The sequence below is a fragment of the Bemisia tabaci genome, chromosome 5 (genome assembly GCF_918797505.1).
Source record: "Bemisia tabaci chromosome 5, PGI_BMITA_v3".
Classification (NCBI taxonomy): Eukaryota; Metazoa; Arthropoda; class Insecta; order Hemiptera; family Aleyrodidae; genus Bemisia; species Bemisia tabaci.
The window spans coordinates 3,722,651-3,745,987 of NC_092797.1; the positions used below are offsets into that span (position 1 = coordinate 3,722,651).

The 23,337-nt window shown below is 41.7% G+C and overlaps 1 protein-coding gene across 14 annotated transcripts in view; it reads left to right on the top strand.

The window, feature by feature from the left end:
* The window catches only part of nrm (neuromusculin), a 627,637-nt gene that overhangs the window by 553,479 nt on the left and 50,821 nt on the right, over nt 1–23,337 (top strand). For 13 of the 14 annotated variants that reach the window (XR_002009458.2, XR_002009460.2, XR_002009463.2 and 10 more), the window contains exons 7-9: nt 10,553–10,579; nt 19,497–19,647; nt 22,761–22,872. Coding sequence is in view for 9 of the 14 variants with exons in the window: in XM_019051885.2 (XP_018907430.2) it covers nt 10,553–10,579; nt 19,497–19,647; nt 22,761–22,872 (290 nt within the window). In the remaining 5 variants the exon portion in view is untranslated. The remainder of the gene's footprint in view (nt 1–10,552; nt 10,580–19,496; nt 19,648–22,760; nt 22,873–23,337) is intronic. The other variant, XM_019051842.2, reaches the window with a different exon arrangement.

Consider the following 23,337-nt stretch of genomic DNA (forward strand, 5'->3'; position numbering starts at 1 on the left):
TTCCAATCTTTCATTGCTTTCTTACCTTTCATGTCATCCTGTTACCTAGGAATCAGCACATTCAATCCAAATGCCTCGATTCAAATATTCGCGGAAAGCATTTTGATATCAGATATAGTACTATTCAAGCACTCAGTGGCGCGTTTTGCCTACTTCGTAAATTGAAGGCGATTCTTCGGAAGAATGTACGTATTTGTTTCATGCCACCCTGCCTGAACCACCCCGTATAAAAACATGGAATTTTGTGTGGTTTGGCAAGGGTGTTACCTGCTCTATTGTGGGAGCCCCCTTCCTCCCCCGAGATGGCGCTTGATCCGCGGCTATTAGATAAATAGCTTCCTTAATCAAGCGAGCTGGGGCTGGGGCGGACTTGCCCGCGCGGCCGCGGCTCCGACGCGGGCCCGCCAACTCGACCCGTCCGCGTCCCATTCAAATTTTATTTCGTTCCTTCATTATTTTTTGCCCCCCCCCCCCCCCCACTCTCCCGCCCCGCCACCGCACCTGATTTGTAAATTCATGAGGACAAACCCCGAGATTTTTATCTCCGCGGCTTTTGTCAACCCCGGTGTCTCGGCCCTGTTGCTCACGGGCGCTTTCCGGTTTTTTTGGTTCCCCTGAATGCGGATTTCGAAGTTTTTTTCTCCCAGCGAAATTTCCGGGGTCTAGAAACCTAAGAATTACTACGGTGTTTTGTTAACGTCGAATTCGACCCAATTTTCTCAGGAAAAAGTGGGAAAAATGTTAAAAAAGGAAAGAAAAGAGAGAAAAAAAAATCAATGGGAGTATTTTGGGGGCATGTTGTTATGGGATCAGAGAGAGATTCACAGGCAGTGATTGGAGAAGTCGATTTCCTTTATCTTAGAGGTGAAAGCTATCAAAAACTCCAAAATTGGCTCTCTTTAATTGAACTAAATTCGCCAATGGATCTTCTCCATTTATAGTTACGGGAGGTTTAAAAAAAAAAAAAAAAAAAAAAAAAAAAAAAAAAAAAAAAAAACCAAAGTCGCTCATGACTCTGGAAACTATTTTTCTGAAATTTAAGGACTGCATTCTCTGGCTTTCTTTCCCTCTTTTTCGCTTTCTTGTGTTTTCACTTTCCTTCACAATTTTACTTCTCTCCTCCCTTGTCTCTCTCTCCTTCTCTCTTCTCTTTTTCTTCTTCTTCTTCTTCTTCTCTCTTTTACCCCTTGTTTTTCATTTCGTTCGGTGGACCTAAATAAAATTCAGATTCTGCGTAATCCTCGTCGGCACATGATGTATATTGACGGTGGAACTACCAAACCACGTATTTCGTTTTGCGGTGTTATACTTTATTTTTTTGAAGGATAACAAAATCAATATCATTTCTTGAAGTTTTTACATATTTTTTTCCGCTTAGAGAGGAAAAACACTGGAAATTTTCAAGATGCTTAGTAGTTTTTCTTTAAAAAAAAGTATGACAGGAAGTCTACAACGTTGGATACCGAGCTACGTGGTCTGGTAGGTAGGCCGTCGATATCCAAGTCAGTATTGAGACTAGCCCACTGTGTGAACCTCATCGAGTAATGGTCATCAGAGTTTATCCTAGCGACCCTTTCTCTCTCCTGAACTATCGCAGTTTGCTTGTTCCCCGCTGTGACCCATGGGACTTCCTTCGGAGATTTATTAGCAAAAATATATTTACATTTGTAAAATATCTCTCCAAGTTTGCCTCTAAGCGCGTCGGAGAGGTGTTATTTTCCTCGATATACGGTAAAAATCAAAACATCGAAAGAACTTTCTCACTCTGCTCTTGGACGTATATGAAAATTTTCAGACTCTTATGTGCTCTTGTGTTTTCTCAATGCACGTCCGATTTTTCGTTTATTTTCGGATGTAATCAATTCAAAACCATACTTCAAGCCGTGATTGAAAAAATAAAAATGTTCCAAGTCTAAAAGCTCTGACTCTAACTCATGACATTCGTTCGGATCTGGTCCCAGTAATTTTTTTAAGGTCAATTTCTACATTTAAACCAATCGATTTCCTCATCGAAGATGCCCAGACTGGAGACTCTTAGCGTCTGACGACGGAAGAAAATGAAACGCAGTCACTAAAAATATCCTTCTGTACTGAAAATCTTGAAAATAGATAGAAATTTTCCAAGAAATATACTTCTTTGAAAATTTAAGAGGAATTCTACAGTGTCCCAGCGTGTTTTTGAAAATTTATTCACCTTTTGCGAAATTTTTAGGGTAAATTTCTCTCTTTTTCTTACAAAGCAAGGGTTGCATGTGAATTCGTAGTGGTTTTTCACGGGCAGCCCGGTACTAGGGACCCAGTATCCCCCCCCCCCTTGTGGCGGGCCTGACGGCAGCGCAGCAATGCCAAGCGGGCGTTACAGGAAGCTAAAAGCTATTTCACGGAGGGCCCTAAAATCCGCGAAAATCAAAACCGCAGCTTTTTCCGCGATCCCGAAGCGACAGCAACGGAAATCGGACTTCACCTCCGCAACGTTACAAGACCGACGTTAAAACGTTACCACTTACGGAGGGGGTGACACGGACGAAGTGGGCGGTAAGTGGTTAACGATGTCCTCCAGCCGACGGCTCCATTAATAAATCCACGGGCAAATCAGTCGGGCGACAAGCTCTCATCGCCGCCGGGTCGCAAAGCCAACGCAAAGAGTGGGAATCATCCGGGAGTATGACAGGAGGTTTACTCCGCCCCGCTAAGCAAAAACCACGCACCACCCATGACAACCCCCATTCAGATACGCTGTTCCGGCGATTGACGCAACGCATGAGCGCGAATAAATTAACGGATAATGCAAATCCGTGACGCGGGACGGTGGGCCTCGTGGCGGGGGTGTCGGATCGCGGGATTTCCCGGGGGCGGAACGGGGTTTTCCCGGGGTTTCCCGGGGGGTTCGACAACGGGGGTTCTCGGTTAAGCGGGCGCATAGTTAACGTTCTCGTAAAACTGGAAAGTCGGGATTAATCAACGCTGAAAAATGTGACGCGGGGATACATCAAGCTCCGGACTCGGTGTACTTTGCGGGCGCGCGACCCTGCGCGTCCCGGGTCCTGGGTCCGGTGGTGAAGGCGATGTACGCATGGTTGCCGAAGTGCGAGGGTGCGCCGTCGAGTTTGGGTCAGAAACCACGTATGGAAGAACAAGGTGTCTACAGGTCCGCAATTTCCGGAAAGTCCGGAGATAGTACTGATTTTTCAAGGGCGCTCCGAAAGCACTGAAAAAGTGCGGACATTTTGCAGGAAAGTCCGGAATTTTTTTCATTTTTGTCGCAATTTGAGCGGGAAATTCAAATTTTTGAAATTTTTCGAATTTCGTCAGATGAAGGTATTGACTGTACTGGATTTTTCTGTTGAGGAGGTACTGGATTTCTTGGGAACGTACCGAAAAAGTACTGCAAAAGTACTGATTTTTGGCCAACCTGTTTTAGTAGACACCCTGAAGAACTTTGAGATGCTGTCCAGCTAGGAAGAAAAAGTAACCGACGTTTTGTGTCAATACATATAGGAAGCAGATACGAAGTACACCAATAAAAATTTTGGAGTGTAATTCTGTGCAGGAGTCTATACAACAGAGGCGTGGCGTGCTTTGCGATCTATCGATTGATCCGTCATATAAACCTATAGAAAAAGATCGAAAAGCCGAGTGTTCGCAACGAACGCCTTCATAATCGATTCTTGGCCACAGCTTCAAATGTGGAAATATCGATAATCGATCATTCACGCCTCGCCACTGACAGCGCCCAAAAACTCCGACTCATATGAATCATAATATGTCAACCCCCTGTAGTCTGATAATATGTCAAGTAATAATTATTATGTCCTTTCCCAAGTAGTATATAGAATATTCAATCAGTAGAATCAATAGAAAGGTCGTTATCGTAAAGCAATCTCTCAATAGACCCAATTACCCCTCATGTAATAGATACCTCCATCCCAGGTTTCATGGCACGCACTTCGCTCCTGCAGACCTACAAACTGCAACCTGCAACCCCGATAAATCAACAGTCACCATCCAGCGATCCGAAATAAGACGCGGAAAAGGAGGAAAGTTCAATTAGAATTTATAATTCTTGTTAATACTCGGGGTTATTATTCATCTCGAAGCGCTCCAAGTTGGCGGGTGCCGGTGCATATGCGCATTGATGTTGCCGGACGGTGCCGGAAAACCCAAAATACGTCCCCGAGAGCTGTGATTAGTGGGGCTACGTGGCACCGCTGCCCTCCAAAAAGCGATTTCGAATGCAATTATTACCGGAAGTTTCAGCTGTTGCCCCGGTTCGGTTATCGATGGCAATCGACTTAGAACGTATCTGCGTCTATGCATCTTTTATTATTGCTTCTCTTTGTGAGGATTCCCAGGCGGAGTCGGTGCGAAAAGGGTGTATGAAACGGGAGGCGCGCTCGTAAGAGAGCTCTTGAATAATTGCATTATCTTCGATTGAACTGATTGTTTGGAAAATGTGTAAGTGCATATAGTATTGGGGTCAGCATGGCTTCGCGCCCTCTATCTAATAAGCCGTTTAATTAGAAAAAAAGCTGAACTGAAACAGGGTATCTACAAGTCCGGAATTCCCGGAAAGTCCGGAAATAGCACTGATTTTTCAAGGGCGGTCCGGAATTGCTGGAAAAGTGCGGAAATTCCGCAAGAAGTTCCGGAATTTTTTTAATGTTTTGTCATTTTTGTCTCAATTTGAGCGAAAAATTTAAATTTTTGAAATTGCTCGACTTTCGTCAACTGATGGTACTGGAGAAGTACTGAATTTCTTGGGAATGTATCGAAAAAGTACTGTAAAAGTACTGATTTTTGGTCAGCCTGTTTCAGTAGACACCCTGTGAATATTTTGAGAACTTTTTTTCATGGATTTTTGGTGATGCCTGAGTAATTGATTTCGCCGTAGAAAAGGCAAGCAGTGTGAAAATACTCACTCTGTAGAAAAAAAATATTTCTTTGAATAACGATGGAGGTTGATGCCCTTAGCAGAATTTAAGCTACAAGGATGTGCAATTCATCACCTATTTTCATGCTTTAAACACGTTCAAGTCTGCCTCAGCAGCGAGCGCTCATGTTCTGCGCGTCACTCTTTCATTTTTCGTTTCTTGGTGTAATCGCCCAAATTAAATTTCCCCAGAGTGGTGATTTTAGTTTATTTTCAGTTCGCCTTTGCGCTGTAGTGAAGCGAGCACACGCTTTCACAAAGGCGAATAGTGGTATCATCCTCTGATGTCACGATCCTTCGAGGGAAATATTGCTGATAGGATTTATCGAGCGTAGAACAGTGACTTTCGCTCACCATTAGTTTGCCTTCAGTTTCCAGTGTAGGCAACACGAGCTCCCTCGTGGCCGAATAGTGGTATCGTCCTCAGATGTCACGATCAATCGAGGGAAAAATTGCTGATAGGATGTATCGAGCGTAGAACAGTGCGGCTTTCGCTCACGATTAGTTTGCCTTCAGTTTACAGTGTAGGCAATACGAGCTCCCACGTGGTCGAATAGTGGTATCACTCTCAGATGTCACGATTGCTTGAATAAGAAGAGAAATGGGAAGTAAAGTATGCTAATTCGTCGTTTCTCGGACGAGGGAACCTAATTCCATATCAAGGTCGCTAAATCGATTCAGTTTATTTACTTACAAGAATGTACCCGTGCAATTTTTTCCAAAATTGTTTGATTTTTGCATGAGGTCAAAGGAAAAATTGGTAAAATTTTCAGTTAAAAGTTCCCAAAATTCTCCTTTTAAAATGCAATTTAGGATGGTGAATTTGGCAACATTGTAATGCAGTTACGTTCCTTTGTGGGGAAAAGGTCGAATTGTCGGTCGTCACTTTTTTGGCGATTTGCTTTTTATTTATTTTTTATTTTTTTTTCTTTGCAATCACCGGTTTCTTTATCTTTTTACACAACACTGCGTTCCTGACCACAGTTTATTTGCAAGTACAAGGAAGAGAAATGTAAAATAAAGAGTGATAATTCTCGAGTATTTTCTGTTTCCCGCGAGTAATCAAGGTGTCACTCCTCTCGCGCTGGCCCAGTTTTTCACTTAATTAGGCTAATGAGAGGATAAGTCGTAATCATGATTATGAGGGGTTGGCTTTTCGTACTTCCGTCGTCTTTGAAATTATTAAATTATAAGTCAGCGCAACTCGGGACTCCATTAAAAATTAACCGGACCATCTTTTGCTCCACTTTCTTCTCCAAGCGTTGCCATCCGACGTTGTCAAACTCTCATTTAAAGCTGTCTTTACATGGTAAAATTAGGAGCTTTTAAAGTAGGAATAATAGTCGTTATTCAAAGGAAGTCTGAAAAGGTTTATATATATTTCCTCCATGTCCTAGAAACATTTTGGAGAAACATTTATTTAGTTTACGAGCTTGGATCTCTGTGATGATCATGCATAGGCAAATGAAAATTATTCAGACCCTGATAAATTTGCTCACCCATTAACGGTCAAAACCTACATCTAATAACATCACTTTGAAGAAGCCATTTTTACCGATCTTTTCAGACTTTTTTTTAACGTTTTTCAATTGAATTTCAATTGTTTTTCAATTTGAAAAATTTTACCTCGTAAATTTTACTTAGCAAAATAACCAAGGCGTCCTATAACGAACGTTTTGATAGTCTTTTGAAGAGTTATCTTTTTAAATTTAGGAATTTTTGAAAGGTTTTCATTTTTCAACAATCGTTGCTTTAAGCGGAGCTTCGGTTTGCGACGTCGCAGATTTTCAATGCACTCAACACTGTTTTTCTGCACTTTTTAGTCTTTGAGTTGTGACTAATCATCGGCATACCACAACTATTTGTGTAAATTTTCTTCGCTCTCCGAAGAATATTCCCTGGGTATTTCATTTTGAAATTCCAGGTTATTCCTATATAAGTCCATAAAATGGAGCAGACATTTTTAAACATCGCCGACAAAAGGCACGTGTAATGCACGGGTAATGCAAAGGGGTCAATTTATTTTACGAGGAAATTCCGTATGATTCCTTGCTCGGAGATGCTTGTTTCCGAATATTTTTCGGTCGGTGCGGCAACACAGCGCAAAATTTGTGTCGTCGCGTCGCTGCTTTTGCACGGTGCAGATACATCCATTCTGCAACAGCCAACATCTGCGTTTTGTCTGTGGCGAATTTTGAAGCCTTCGCACGGTTGCCGAATTATCTGAACGACCTTTGTTTTCGAAATATTTGAATGTTTCGCAAGAAAGAAGCAATCACCGGTACTTTGCATATGCATAGTGCCCGTAGAGACATCCATGCTCCATCCATCCATGCTTTCCAAATGGACCAGTGGACAAAGTGCATTTTCTTAAAGTTTGATTATATACAATTCATCGACGAACGCTCATTTTATCCTTGCGAAACTTATTGAATTCACAACCGTTTTGAGTAAGTTGCGATCTTGTAAACTGCGACTCTCTCAGTTTTGCATGAGAATACGATGACCAAAGCACACAAAACCACAATCTGAACCGCGCGCTTTGGCTCTCTGTTTTGAAATAAGACTTACAGACAAAAAAAATCTTAAAACGCAAAATAATGTTCTTCGGGCATTTTTTCAAATAACGGCTCGGTTGAAGACTCCATAATGATGAACATTTTTGGTCATCAACATTCTACAGGGCCACTCAGATAGGTTACAGGAGAGCGCCTTCAACCCACCGCGTAATCTTAATGCGAAATTCTGATACCACTATTCGTGCGTCACGACAGTCATATTGCATACCCGGCAAATTGAAGGCAAATCATTGACCCAGGCAACAGGATACGAATTTCAGCAAGATGATACGTGTTTTTATGGAACAAAACCTCGGGGGGGGGGGGGTGCCCCACCTGGCATTCAATGAGCCCAGCCTTAGGGGGTGCTCCACCTGACATCCAAGAATCTCAACCCCTAGGGGCTGCCCCCCTTGGCATCCAAGAAGAACGGTAAAAACAGTGTTAAAATACGTCGAATACGATTACCTCTGTAAGACCTTTCAAAGTATTTTTCAGACCTAACGAATACCTCTGTAAGACCTTTCAAAGTATTTTTTTTCGAGACCATAAAATATTCCCTCATTAGGACGGTAAGAATTGGATTTTCACTTTTAATTTTGAAAAAATTAAAAGTGATTAAAACAACACAAGCCTTCTCACTAAAAAGCGCTATCATGTTGCAAGGCGGATCTGCAGAAGACCCGGAGACGTTCTCGAAAAGTATGCTCCGCTTTCGGGGCGAGACGCTAGAAAGAGGAAACAATGTTCTCCGGCGGACAATTAATCATTTCATTTTTCAGCTTCGGGGAGGACGAAATCCCTTTCTCTCCCCCCCCCCCCCCCGCGTTGTCGCGAGTCTCCTCAGTGTACACAAGGATTGTTTGCTCCAACTTTAATAATAATGTTGAAGCGATTATATTTTTATCCTTTTATGCATCTGGGGATGCACCAATTATCGTCATAGCGCCATTACAACATCGTTGCCCGCTCAACTGGAAACACCGGATTTCTCAACACATCAACAACTGGATTGCATTTTGAAAACAGGAACCAGGAGCGTTGCAATGTTGCTAAGATTGTGCAGCTTCTTTTGACTCGGAAGAAAAACCTGATAATTCAGTAACAGTTTCTATTTTACTCGCTAAAAACTGTAAATTCTAGATAAAAATTACCATGTAAATATCATTTCTTTTCATGATTTCGATAATTTTATTGCAAAGGATGAAGTTGCACAATATTAACATCATTGCAATGCTTCTGGTTCCCTTTTGCAAAATGCAATCCAACTTAAAAACGTGATCTTACTTGGCGGCCTTGATTTTTTTGTTGTTATTTTATTGTCGGCTCTAAACTTTGAAAAATATTCTGAGTTTCAATGTCTCTTTCACCGTGGGGCATTTTTTTTTTTTGGGGGGGGGGGGGGTACGGAGATCACATTTTGACACTTTAAAGTGTCCCAAAGAGTTAATTATTCGAAGGAAAAAACAAAAAATCCTTAAATCCACAGGTAGAGGATCCTTTTCTTCCCCTCAAAGTTCTATTAAAAAAATAAACGTCAGAAAGAGCCATAATGAAAAATTGAGCGTCGCCGCCATTACACATTTTGGACATACATTTTCAGAAACTATTTCAAAATTTTATTTCCTCAAGCACATGGAAGCACAGCTGAGGATATACCCCGATGAACAATTTATCTTTACTTTTCAAAAGGACCTTTAACGCTTCTGTTGCGCCTAGTGTTTCCTAAACTTTCAGACTTTTACATTGTGAATTTTGGTACAGTCGTATAAATTCTCGTAACGATCGCTTTCCCTTTCGGATGTTATCATCGAAGTGTAAAAGGCCAAGTTTCCAGGGAACTCTTCATTTGAAGGACACACTGCCACGATCATATTAGGATCTCTGTGCGAAAAACATAACTCAATAATATTGATCCACGCCGCCACGGCAAAGTTAAGAAAACTCAATGGAAGTTTGCAAATAACTTGAGGAAAGTTCGCTGAAAATTTTAAGCGAGACTTCGCGGTTGTACTTTCGCGGGAACAAAGTCTCATGGTTGTCACGATTGCCTTTCCGTCCCTTCATTGTCTTTTTGTCAATTAACATTAAGTCAGAGCGTAATAATGCCCTCCAAGACCCTCATTTTTTTACACGCAACCCAACTTGAATGGGAAACTTTTTTCTTGTTCACAATTTTGGAACCCTCAGCGGAGGGGAATGTCAGGAACACTCCTTTCTGCCCCTCCTTCTTTTCGCTTTTAATCATCTCCCTCTCTCCGTGGGGTCTCCTTTTATCTTTTTCATCGAGGATTAAACATTCTTAAGCCCGTTTGCGAATATTTAAGTTGTATGTGAGTTGAAAAATAATTTATGAAGACAGTACGATTCAAGCGCTATTTGAGTATACTGAAAATTGACAGGGAAAGAAGAGTCTTGAGTCCGCAGATTGAAATGGAAAGTTCGGTCCTTTGAGCAGAATGCTTGGTGTTCAGCATTGATAAAGCTCTTCGGTTTGGAAAATGTTTGGTTTGTGTATCTGGACGTTATTTTCGGTTCAGGCCAGCATGGTAGGTTTTATGAACTGAAAAGTTGGTAGCTCAAACTAAAATTTCAATTTTATGCACCAAATAATTCAGATCACCAAGCGTTCAGATTCATTGCAGCAATATTTGCAAATTTTTTGCGATTTGTCTCACCGAAAATTTTGATACTGTTACCTCATCTCATTCGTATTTTTATCACAAAAGAAGTTTCATTTCAGATACCAATAAATTCATTCGGCAAAACGAATATATTTGCGAATCATTTCCATGACTCCTTGGTAATAGTCAAAATTATCAAACCTGCATCCCTGTCTTTAAGACATCTAATATCTTATTGCCAAGCTTCTCACAATATTTTCCCCTGAATTAATATATAGTCTGATGTTCTTGTGTGTATGCTCTTTTTAATTGGTAAACAATTGTTCCTTAATCTCCTTCCATTTACATAATGCTTTTTCAAACTCTTATGCGCCCTTTAACAAGTTCTTAAATGTATTTTTCTGTTTTCTTGCTGCTTCTTTTGGATTACTAAAATGTAGACGCCCAAAACAAGAGTTATCGCAACAGTAAGTATCGTAATTTTCTCTTCTTTGTTTTTCATTTATCATCTTTATTCACTTTTTTGTAAATCGAGACTATTCACTAACTGCTCTTTAATTGCTGTATCGTATTTTTGAAACCAACTTTGCTAGTATCACAATATCCTCACGAATAATTAGGGTTTATCGTCGCTTGTTCATACTCATGTTGCACTACGTTTAGCAATGGATCCAAAAAAGTGGATCGCGCAGACCTGTTAAAATTTTATTGTCAAATCCAACACGCTTTTTCAGACTCAACTGAAGTAAGTCTGAAATTTCTATCCCATAGTTTAAAGAATGAGATATTCCTAATCTCCAACGCTTCATTTCCTTTGCAGTACATCAGTACGACATTCTGAAATTTTGAATTGTGTTATACGAGCTTTTATACGAGCTTATTCTCAGTGAGAATGAGACATTGAGAGAAGAATGAAAGGAGAAAATTTTCGTATAGGCAAGCTTTAATTTAAATTCAACTATTTATTGTGCGACTTTGAATGACTCGAAGTTTCGCAGTCTGACGTCACTTATCTTACTCTACGATATAAAATCATATTAGTAACGTGTAACGCGCAAAGCTGGGGTAGTCCAGCGAAGCGGTCAGGGGGTGTTACCCCCTAAGTTGCCTAAATTCGCACACCTCATCAGTTATGTATTTTCTCAATTTTTTTCTTCGCACATTTTGTTTTCTTCATACGTTGTAACTGCACCAAAAACCCACCCCTCCACCATCGGCGAGTAGTGCTTTGCGAAGAATCGATTAGTCAGCTATTTAAACTAATGGAAAAAGATCGATCATCAGGAACACCATAGAAAGCGATTGTTTACCATAGTTTCAAACGGTAATATATCGATAGTCGATTATTCACGCCTCATTACTGTCCTCCAATTTCACTCGAAGTCTCAGAAGGTTGATTTTGAATTTGATAGACAAAGCGATGGACATAAAAGACAGAGGGCAAATGGGGCGATCTTATCAGTGGAAGCGAATAGTATGCAATGTAAACAAGCAGTTCCAACGCCAAAGCGTTGGAGGGCGCTTCTTTAACTTTGCGCATGCGAGGAACGTTTTCATACGGCCAAGCGAGAGTATTGCGGACGGACGATGTATAACAAATTGCCTACGTGAAGGTGGTCCGGCAGCAACATACCCGCCGCTAGTCTCTGGAAAACAATAGAAAATAGTAGTTGCGTACGTTGCCAGCGAGCGCGCTGCGAGCGCATCTGTTTCAATTACCTAGCATCGAGTCGGGCCTCTAACTTTCTATTCTCTCTGACGTAACCTTAAACCTTCAACCCAGAGCCGCAAACAGCTGACGCTTGACGATGCTGCGCCGAGAAAATGAACCAATCACAAAATAGCACAGTAATACGTCACTAAAATGAAGAGATCACGTGACTGTTCGTGATTTTTTCGAATCAATCTGAAACTACAACCTCGAATTTGAGGCATTTAAGCATAACGAAGCCCCAAAATAGTTTAACCAGGTAATACGTCCGTGCGAGATTGTTATGCTTAAAAGCAAAACATTTCACGAAAACTTTTACGAATACCAGATGCAGAAAAAAATCAAATTTTCCCGGGTGTACCAGAATGGCGTCATTACCCATAAGGCAAAACGGTATGTAGTATAGTACATGTTACATCGGGGGAGTCGAACGGCTGGAAAGGGCGCATCTGGTACCCAGAAGCGCCCAAAAGGAGGCAAATAAGAGGCTAATCAACGGCAACCGACAAGCATAAGCGGATCCAATAGGGTAGGGGGGGGACTTACGCCCCCCCCCCCCCATTTGCCCGAAAAGAAGGAGGAAGAGAAAGAAAAGGAAAATGAAGAAAAAAGGAAGGCACGGAAGAAATAAGATGAAGGAAAAACGCTTTCATTATGAAATTGACTCAGAATGCAAATTAGACGCTTAAAAAATTCAAAAATTCTCTGGGGGGGGGGGGGAGGTCCTTACGCCTACAGTTCGAGGTGTCTAGATCCACCTGTGCCGACAAGAGACCCTACTGTAAGTCCATCATTTTCCCTCTTAGTCCAAAAGAACCACCCGTTACAACCAATAAGATCGCCCCGTACTCCTTAAGTCTTCTTTGTCTATAGCTTTGTCTATGAATTTCAATAATCAACCAGCTGGTGCCGCAAAGTTGGCATCCGCGCGTAGCCGACTTATTCCGATTCGGAGCCCGTTTTCTCCGGGAGGGATGTGTTCGGGATTAGTCTTATCTGGAGCCGGTGTATGCTTCTCATGAGGGATTAACTTCGGTGGCAACCTCCCTCCCTCCCCCTCCCCGCCTTGGTTGCCGAATAGCTAAGAGGGTAAGAAACTCGTCCCTCCTCCCTCCTCGCCAACCGAGACAGTGGCGTAGTGTGCTTTGCGATAAATCGATCGATCTGTCATTTAAACCCGTGGGAAAGGATCGATAAACGGGGTGTTCGCAACGAACACTTCGATAAGCGATTCTTTAGCATAGCCTCAAATGGGGGAAATATCGATAATCGATCATCTGTACAGTTCTCCTGTCGCGTTGCCGTTTCCGCTGAGGGTGACTCGGTTGAGAGTGGGTCGGCATCCCCGCTCCAGTATCGTCAATTAATTTCAGTCAATCAATCCGCTAATCTGGGCCGCGATGTCACAAATGGAGGCATTTTGTTGCTTCATTAAGCATACGTGTTTATGTGAATGAGAAGTGTGAGCGCCGACTCAAATGAATACTTCAGCTGAAATTAATTGATCGAGCCCGGGCACTTCCGGAGGTACACGTATCTCAAATTTCAGCGTTGCGAATTTCCGGTCTCGTTTCAGTTGGTAATGAATGGAGGGTACGTGCCCATGAAAGTCATCACGGGTTCTGAAATTTGTCGAAAATCTACCGTGCACAAAGAGAGTTTTTTTCGTGGCAAATTTTACTGTTTAACAGCATTACTTGAAGACTTTTGCTCAGTTTTGAAGTTTTAGCACGTTGTTTAGGCAGTATTCTGAGTTCTATAAGTCGAGAGTTAAATCGCACCCTGAATGTTACGATGACAGTTTTTGCGGTGTGAAAATGTGACAGCATTAATATCGGCGCTTTGGCTCAGCTGTTGCAAGTGTTTACATTTTAAACAACAGAGGGCAAAGAAGGAATTCTGCTAATTAGAATACATTTTGCCATAACGATTTTTCTGGCTCTTCCATAAAAGAACTTTTCTGCATAGGAAAACCAATGGCATATATCGTCGCTTGGCTAACATAAGGGCGTAACTCCACAATGAGATGAGCCCAGAAAAGCATTGAATAGTATGGAGGACAGAGTTCATTGCAGAGGATAGTTACGTCCTTATGTCAGGTAGGCGACGATATGTTGTTTCTAAAATGAGCTAGGAATAGGTTCCCAATCGCAAAATGTAATTCAAAATTGAGAATCTCGCCAAAGCCGTTGTAGTGGTTCTCGAGGATGCATTTGTATATGGACTGCATTTTGCGATTTGGAACTACAATATTTGGCTCAGTTTAGAAACGACGTACGTACCATTAGTTTCTTCATGCCCTGTAGTGAATTTACAGATAAGCTAGAAATTGTAGTTCCAAATTGCAAAATGTAGTGCATATCAGAGTGCTTAAATTTACACCTTGTCTGGTGATCTATTATGCACAACTGTACATTAGTACGGTGTGCAGGTATGAGGTCTCGCAAAAATACCTCGAGAATCATGGTTCACACCCTGTTCAGAACAGTGGCGAGGTTTTAATGATCGATTATCGCTTTTTCCCCCATTTGAAGCTGTGGTAAAGGATCGATTATGGAGGTGTTCGCTGTTTATCGATCCATTCTCATGGGTTTAAATGACGGATCAATGGATGTATCGCGAAGCACGGCATGCCCCTGGTTCGGAAGTCAATGCGGCAACATGGCAACATCGCGGAGCAGCCAGGACGTTTTGACAAGGACGAGACTCGCCAAAGCGGGAGGGCGGGAACACGTCGCGCCGCCACCCCCTCGTCCTCGGAGGGCGGCCGGGGGTGGAGTGGCCGGGGGTGGAGTGGCCGGGGGAGGGCGTGTGAATAAATTTATACTTCTTAAAACTGTGTGTCGCGCTCATTTTTAACCGTGTTCCCAGGAGTCTAGATTGATTGCAGCCTTTGACGGCACGCTCGAAATCAGAGGTGCCTTATCTGCAAGCTCATAACTCGCGCCCATTTTTCTCCGACCGGCCTCGCCATTGCCGCCTCCACCCCGAATACGCTCGTTTTCCGCGGATTCCCGGGTCTTGGTCGCAATGGACCACTAGACAAGGTGCGAATTTAAGTAATCTGATACATGTCTCTTAACCAGAATTTCACGTAGAACACGATTAACGCAACGAATATTACTGAAACGAACTCCTAACGAAGATATTAACGTTTTTACTTCACATTGGTTACGAGGAATTTGAACTGCCCGCTCACAAGAAACTCAAAGCTCTACGTGAGTCAAATCGCGCACTACAACAGTTCCAGCAAGCTTCTCAATCGAGCAATGTTCATTTCCCACCATGTGTTGTTCAAGATATTAGCAATTTGCTATAGCTGAGCCAAAGCGTCAAAATTGAGGTTGCCAGATTTTAATATAGCAGAGACTGTCATGATAACGTTTAGCGCGCGATGTGAATCACGTAGAGCGTTGAGTTTTCGTGAGCGGGTGGTTTGAATTTACGCATCAAGAATCATTAAATACCTTCGTAAGGAGTTAATTTCGGTAATTTTCGTTGTGCGCGCCGTGTTTTACGTGAAATTTTGTTTAAGAAACATGTATCAGAATGCTGAAATTCGTACCCTGTCTAGTGGTCTATTCCGTCGCAGCGCCGTCACAAATGTCTCGCTTTCCTCCTCGTTTTTTGTAGAAGGCTCGAGTTGGGAACTTATAACTCGAGGTTCCTTGCTTTTTGTAATTTGCCGTAGACGCTCAGAAATCGTAGGCAATTTTCAAGCGGTAACTAGGTTACAAGGTTAACTAGTCATATTGCAATAATTTGCATCGACAGAGGCAGAGGCGTCATCGGTAAAGAACTTCAAAGCGCCATCTCAGCGCGGAGTGCCTTCAAATCCGGTGATACTTCCCGCATCGCCGGTAAGTTAGTTTAGTTGCCTATTCAAACCACTGAGCGCACTTGCGATTCGAGACAAGTGAGACGGAGGTCTTCTCTTCGGATTCAGACCGTCCAAAATCGAAAGGGCGCTTATATATTCGCCTTGATTTTATTTCACTTTTGGCGGGCAGTTCGAACAGGGTTCCAATTCTGCACAAGTCGATTCTGATTTGTCCGATTTTCGCCAATGCGAATTCCAATTCTGCTATATTCGATTCTTATTGGTTCTCCATTCCCCACGGGCAAATTTCCCGCGAAGACTAAAACGAAACCAACGCGGTCTAGCGGTTTTTTTTTTTCGATTTTTGGTGCTTGAATAGGGGAAGAGCATTAGTTCGTTTCACTCACCCTCGCTCATGAGTGTGCTAGCTGGCCTACAATGGATCGAGTCAATAAGAGAGGTAGGACATGATATGTTTGACTAAAACTGCAAATTTTGATGTTTATTTCGTCATATTTTAAATTTCAAGGGGCGCTTAAAAAGAAAATTTCACGACGAAAGAAATTGAACAACTTTTAGAACATAAAAGTTTTGTATAAACGGAGTTATAAGCGTTTACATTTTCCAAATTTTGTCCGACCTTTCGCAGTAGCTCGTACCACTGTGTGGCGCCAGCAATCAAAAGGGAGATAGCATATGTTTGTGTACAAATCTTACTCTGTAATATAAAGTCATAAGAGTAACGCTTGATGCTTAACGCCAGAGGCGCGAAGTGCCTTGTGGGGTCGGACCGCGAAGCGATCAGGAAAAGTACACCCTAGTATTTGTGCAACTTGCTCATTTTCAGCCAAACTCAATGAATTTATTGGCAGGGACACGTTTTGCAACAATGTAAATGCCCCATATATTTTTCTTCGTCGCTATTCACGCCCTTTACGGCACTTCGCATTTCTCTCGCCCTCTTTTTGTCATTTTATTATTCCTGAACGGCTCTCAATTCGTTAATGATGTTATCGCAGTTTCCTCAGCTCGGAAAGGTCGACGATGATGAATAAACTCATTTTAAAATCGGAAGACAAAGGTCCTTCAAGCAACGTTTCCCCCAACAATCATCGCTCAGTCTAATAATCATCAGTTGCTCCGGAAATCGACTTCCAATCGTTTTGTTTCCTTGTCCTGAAGGATGTCCCCAGTGAATTAGTAATCACACCGTTGCCGATTCCTTTTATTCCTACCAGAGAGTTTTAATTTCATCAACCTTTACCAACCCCACCGTCCGAAAAAGCAGCCGACATTTTTTGTTAATTCGGGAAGTAGAACACAAAGATAGCTAAACGTGCTGTATATATTTTTTGGTTATTTTTTCTTCGAGTTACATTTAGCAAATTTTTGGTTTGAAAATTTGTAGCCTCGTTAAAAATCAGGCGCGAACCGCCAGAATCGAAATCTCATTGGTAATACTGCTGTGCTGAGGAAAAATGATGTATGAACCTCCAGATGTTGCTAAATTTCTCTTGATAAAATAGGAATTTCCTGAAAAACTTGAGATAATTTTTCTTCGGATTCTTCGAAGAATTTTGTCCTCAATTCGATCTGAAGTATCTGCAAATCTTAAAGCTAAATATTCATAACTTTCCTTAAATGAAAAAAATAAATATTTTATCGCGAGCGATTTGGCAACGTTTGGAGGCTCATACGATGTTCTTCCTCAGCTCGGCAAAGTAGTTCAAAGCGCTAGCTACTCGCAACGCAAGTCACAATATCCGCGTGTCATCGAGAGAAACAAGAATACATTAATTCATCAGGACTTTTTTTTCAGCCCTGGAGTAACCTACGGTTTTGCTCGATTTAACCAAAAATTTGGTCGATCAACCAAATCCCCTTGGGTTTAGGTGATAGAAATAAATGTAACCCAAGTTGACAATACTTGTACATTTTTAACTATGTATAGAAGTAGAAGTATTGAAAAAAGCTCAATATTGAAATTCTGAGAAATTAAATAATCTTCTCCTCGAATTAACGAAATTCTCGTCGCGGGTTGCATACCAGCCCCTCAAAATTCACTAAAAAATCACAAAAAACTCTCTCAGCCAGGAAGAGACTGAATAAAATTTAATTCTATCTCTGAGACTTGACTTAAAATTTGCAGAGCTGTTTTCCAGGAAGCCAGCAGCTCCATGATATCACCATGCAATCGGGTGTAGCACCCAAGTTAATTTGCTGCGGCTCCCCCCCCCCCCGGCCCCAGCTCAAGAATCCCTCGCTCGCCGCGGCTCGATATAGGTCAGATTTCAGAAGTCACTTGTTGTTGTAACCCAATTTAGGGGCCGGATTAAGTTATTCAGCCTCGATGATCCCCAGATTACCGGGCAGTTTAATTTGAAGCGCAGTCTAACGCAAAGCCCCCCCCCCCCCCCCCCCCCCCGGTCCCCCGGTTCTCACTCCGGCTCGTCTCCGTTCCTTGGATCAATTTCGTTCCAAGTGAATCTACCTGATTACGCGATAGTCTCGTGTTATCCCTTGTAGTTTCGCCCCTTAATCCCCCCTCCCCCCTCCCGAAAATTAAGCGGGGGGATAGAGTTTTGATTAGACGCGAACCGCCGAATATTACTTATTATAATGTAAAATCACAAGGGTAATGCGTATTGCGCACAACGCCTGATGCGCGAAGCGCTTCGGGGAGCTGGACTGCGAAACGGTCAGGAGGCGTACCCCTACCCCCTGCACTGGAAAAAAAAACAAAAAAACACACATTGGATCTAGAGACCAGACTCTTAAAAACATCGACAAGAAAAAGTACTCTTGATTCAATCAGATTTAAGCTTAAATCAAGAATCAAGCCTCTTAATTTAAGCGGATTTCGCTTTGATTCAAGCAAAAATCCGATTGAATCAAGAGTATTGTTTCTTGTCAATGTTTTCAAGAGTCTGGACTCTAGATCCAATGTGTTTTTATTTTCGAATGTGGTTATAATCTAAAATCACGGTCACTCTTCAAGTGAACGTCATCAGGCGTACGGAATAATATAACAGAAAGAAACGAAGTCACGTTCTCAAGAGATATTAAAAATTCTCCCAATTACGAGTAATTTTGAGAGCTTTAACTGACCTTAAATATTCCTGCTCAAAATTCAAAAACGGGGAAAAATATTTTAAAGAGGCGTTGAACTTCATTACCAACATTGAGTCTTTTGGACGACCTAAAGGATGAAACTTCAAACCCCTTTTTCTCAGTTCGATCTTGATGCGACTTCGTTGCTGGACGCGATGATGACGGCGCAGAGATACAACTATTCGTGCTCGGTGGATGTCCGTGTTGCGTCCACAAAATTGAAGGCGCGTTGGTGCGAGACGTGCATCCCAAACGCTCCGTTCGATGCTGCCAATCAGGAGTCGCGTTGTTCGGATTCGGGAGAAAAGTTGGTAACCAGGCCCGAATACGTCTCTCCTATTTTCAGATGTGTTGACTTTCGGTTTTATCTTTTTTTTTTCAATATCACGTCTGACTTTTTTGTAGGATGTTTCTTAGAGGTAAAACTTGCACGGAACCTGTTTTAAGCAAGCCGTGAGTCAATTTTACTCATCTTGAGCATCTAAGAGTCGAAACATTGTTTTTTTAAAAAAATTTTCAAGGATAATTTAGTTTCATTTGTTTAAAAAAAAGTATTTAACCAATTTTTCAGTGTGTATAACAGGTTCAAGTGAACCTCATCCAGCCGGGGTAATTCACCTTCTCTAATTGATTCATCGAGCTTATTTTATTTGTTATCACGTTCCTAGTTTTGTATTCAAATGTCTTTGCTCTTCGTTTAGTATGTTTTAATTTTTTCTTCTTATTTTTTTTGTTTCTTCAGCCGGATGGAACATACGCAACGCAGAGCCAACTCATGTTTCCGGCAAGTCGCTTCGAGAACGGCGAGACTCTAAGCTGCGAAGCGAGCAATCAGGTCATGAGGGATCGAAACGAACAGCCCATGCGTAGTGCTCTTACGCTCGAAGTCATGTGTAAGTATCCAAAAAAAAAAGTTAAATTTTAAAAAGGAATTTAATGGAGGTATACGAGTGAGGAAGAGTTTTATTGCATTGCGACATTGCAAGTTTTGTTCGAAAATCGGACGTTCATGAATGAGGAATTACTATTCGTAGTTCATTTTGAAAAAAACGCATGTGGCATGGGTTTCTTATGCTGGCAGTTTTTTTTGTGAATGAGCCAGAAATAGCAGTCCCTTATTGCAGAATATCGTCCAATTCCTTGTTCTCTCAAGTACAATACCCTTTTTTCTTCCAAACTTATCTGTGGTTTTCCTCGTAATATAAAGAGAAATTTTTTGAACTTTTTGCTTTAAGATATGCCGGTTAAAGAAGAAACAACTTGTTGGGTAAAACTTAGAAAACTCGCAATCCAGTGAAACTTTTCTGTAGCTCGTCCCTCTAGCTTAAAACAATTAAAATAATTCCAGATTTCTTTTAAATTTTGAAATAAATGGTTTGCTCTCTGTCATGCTTCGTAAAAATGAATTTAAATGAAATAACATCAATGAATTCGTCGGACTTTTAAAAAAATCGTGAATCCGCTGCATAAGAATTGGACTGCATTTTGGACCTATAAGTTCTGGCTCATCTGAAAAAACACGTATGCGCATAGGGAAAGTAAGGGCACATACGTTGTTTTTGAACCGGGCTGGAATTTAAAGTTCCTAATTGCGAAATGTAGTCCAATTGGAGGTCTCTTCTCCGTTTGATTTCTATAATTTTGTCCGAGCTTCTCCGAATTTCCTGCAGGCCGATAGTTGGATTACATTTTGAAATTCGGAACTGCAATATCTGGCTCAGTTTAGAAACGAAGTTATCCTTAGTTTTCCTATGAACATGATGTGTTTTTACGGAAGAGGCAGATATTGTAGCTCCTAATTGCAAAATCATTCCAGTTGAAACTTAAGTCAACTCAAGAGTATATCGCAAATCGACAAAATGTATAGTAAAAATCGGTTGTTGCTTGGCTATTCGCGTCGATATTCGTTCAACAATCTGCTCGCTGAAATTTTTGACCGGACGATTTCGAGAAGCTCGTTGCTCCAGCAGAATCGCCCCAATTACAAAACTTTCTGCCCCGAACAACTGGTATTTTTTACATCGCTAGCACATAAAACACACGAAACTTCCAAATTCGTCGGAACAACGCTGTCGTCCCCGTAAACCGTTGTCCCAATTAACAGAAACTAACTCCGCGCCCAACAAATTGGGTCCGATCAATCGCCCCCTCTCTCCGCTCCCTCCTCACTGCCAACCCCCTCCTGCCCCGACCATCCCCCGCGAGCACGTAAACGTCGTCTTAATAGTTTTTTAAACTACAAAAACGTCGAGGTGGCGCAGAGGTGCGGGGCAGAATTTATAATTAGTTTTTAAAACTCGCGTGTAAGGAGATCGTTTAATTAGACACGGTAAAGATGTTTTCAACTGAACTCGCTAGCAAAACTTTGCTCCTGGAGCTTGAGTTTTCTTTTCTTGCCACCCCCGCCTCCCCCGCGGCGGGGGTGGAACTTCTCGGGGGAAACTTTTAGTTGAAACTTCCAGCGGGGGGATGGGGGAGGGGCACGAGACCCACTGTCAACCCGGCCCGAAGGGCAACGAGCTGTTAGACCATTCACTCCATTGTATATCCGTCATAATTGCGGCGAATAATTTATGCACGCCTAGATAGGCCCGGCACCTCTTAGACATCCCGGAGGTTAATTTTATTAGCGCGCAGAGCGCAGCACCGTCGCGCCTCCCCAAGTTTGCGTCACTTCGAATGGAGACTCCTGCGTTGGTAGGCAAACTTTACTCCCGAGTTATGAGGTCACTGATCTTGTTCCTATGTCCTGAGCGGGTGGTGCTCATCTGAAATGGGTCAGTTGCACCAGTCACGGAATGGACCTCTTGCATATGTGGGGGATTTCCGATTTAAGGTGATTCGGTGGACGTTTTTTTTTGTGTCAGAACGACACACGATATAGCATCGATTAGTTCTATTTTCTCAGCTACTTGTCATTTTTTTGGAATTTTGAGATTGCAATTCTGTTGTCAGGAGACTAAAAAATTCACTTACCAATTTTTACAAAGAAATTCAACTTAATAAAAGCGTGGATTTTTTAGAGGAAAATATCGCATTCGATACTAATATCGAAACTGCACTCGAATGCTATAATTTCCCTCTAAAAAAACCACGCCTTTATTAAGTTGAATTTGTTTGTCAAAATTGGTAATTGAATTCTTTAGTCTCCTGACAACAGAATTGCGATCTCAAAATTTAAAAAAAATGACAAGTATAGCTGAGAAAATGGAACTAATCGTTACGATATATCGCGTGTCGTTCTGACACAAAAATTAGCGTCCGTAGAATCACCTTAAGTACTTCGTCTTGCGTAAAATTTCTCGAAAAAGACGATGGTGCCACTGATTTTCTGTGAAACGAACTCCAAAGCTCAAAAAAAGCTCTCAAAGTCGAGGCTGTGATGGAGGGGATATTCCACGCTATCCTGAGTGTCCACCTTTGTATCTAATCAAACTCTCCATGCAAAGATAGGTGGCAAATACATTAGCAGGGTTGCCGTGTTTTAAGTTTTTAAGACCCCACACAAAGTGGCGATCCTGTTAATGTATTTGCTCCCTGTCTTCTCCGTATCTTCGTCGAGGTGTTAAATAGATATAGAGGTGAACTCTCAGTATAGCTGGGTGGCCTCAAGTTTGAGAGATTTTTTTCAGTTTTGCAGTTTGTCACAGAAAAAACCAGTGGCATCATTGTTTTCCTCGCGAGATGGCAGAACTGGGGAAAGAAAAGAATACACAAAAGTCTCATCAGTCTGAATGCATCAATCATCAGTTGGCCCATTGGTTAGTATGTAAATATCTGTTGAATGGTGCAACTTTTGTGACATTTATCTATTCTTCTCTTTCCACAGTTCTACTTAGGAATTAGTACATTTAATCCAAATGCCTCGATTCAGATATTTTTAGAAAGCATTATCATATCAGATATACCACTATTCGTGCACTCGGGAGCGCGTTTTGCCTACTTCGTAAATTGAAGGCGATTCTTCGGAAGAATGCATGTATATGAAAACATTTCTTTTTTTCAGATCCTCCAATCGTGAATGTGACCCCGGAGAGCATCAAAGTTAACGAGAGCACGGATATCTTGCTCTTTTGCCTGTACGAAGCCAATCCAGCCACGCTCAAAACCGTCCGATGGTAAGTTTTCTCTCCATCATATTAGCTGTTTAGTGTAAATCGCAAAAGGCTACTATTCTTTTGCGGAGAACTTCGACATTCATTGGACTACTAGATAGGATGCTAATTTAAGCATCATTATGTGTTTTCTGGTAAAAATTTAATGTCGAACACGATTCGTACCTCAAAAATTACCGAAAGTAACTCCTAACCGACATATTGATGAATTTTAATGCATTAATTCAAACTTCCAGCTCATAGAAAAAAACAATAATCTCCTTGCGTTAAAGCGCACACTAGAAGTTACAGTGAAAGTTTCTGCGGTGCAAAAGTATGACAAGCTCGTTTTAAACGCTTCGACTCAGCTGTAACAATCTGTTTACACGTGGAACAATGCAGGCTGGAGAGGAAACACTGCTTATTGAGAAGCCTGCCAAAATCGTTATACTGCGCATTTGATGCATGACTTTCACATTTTTTATAAAA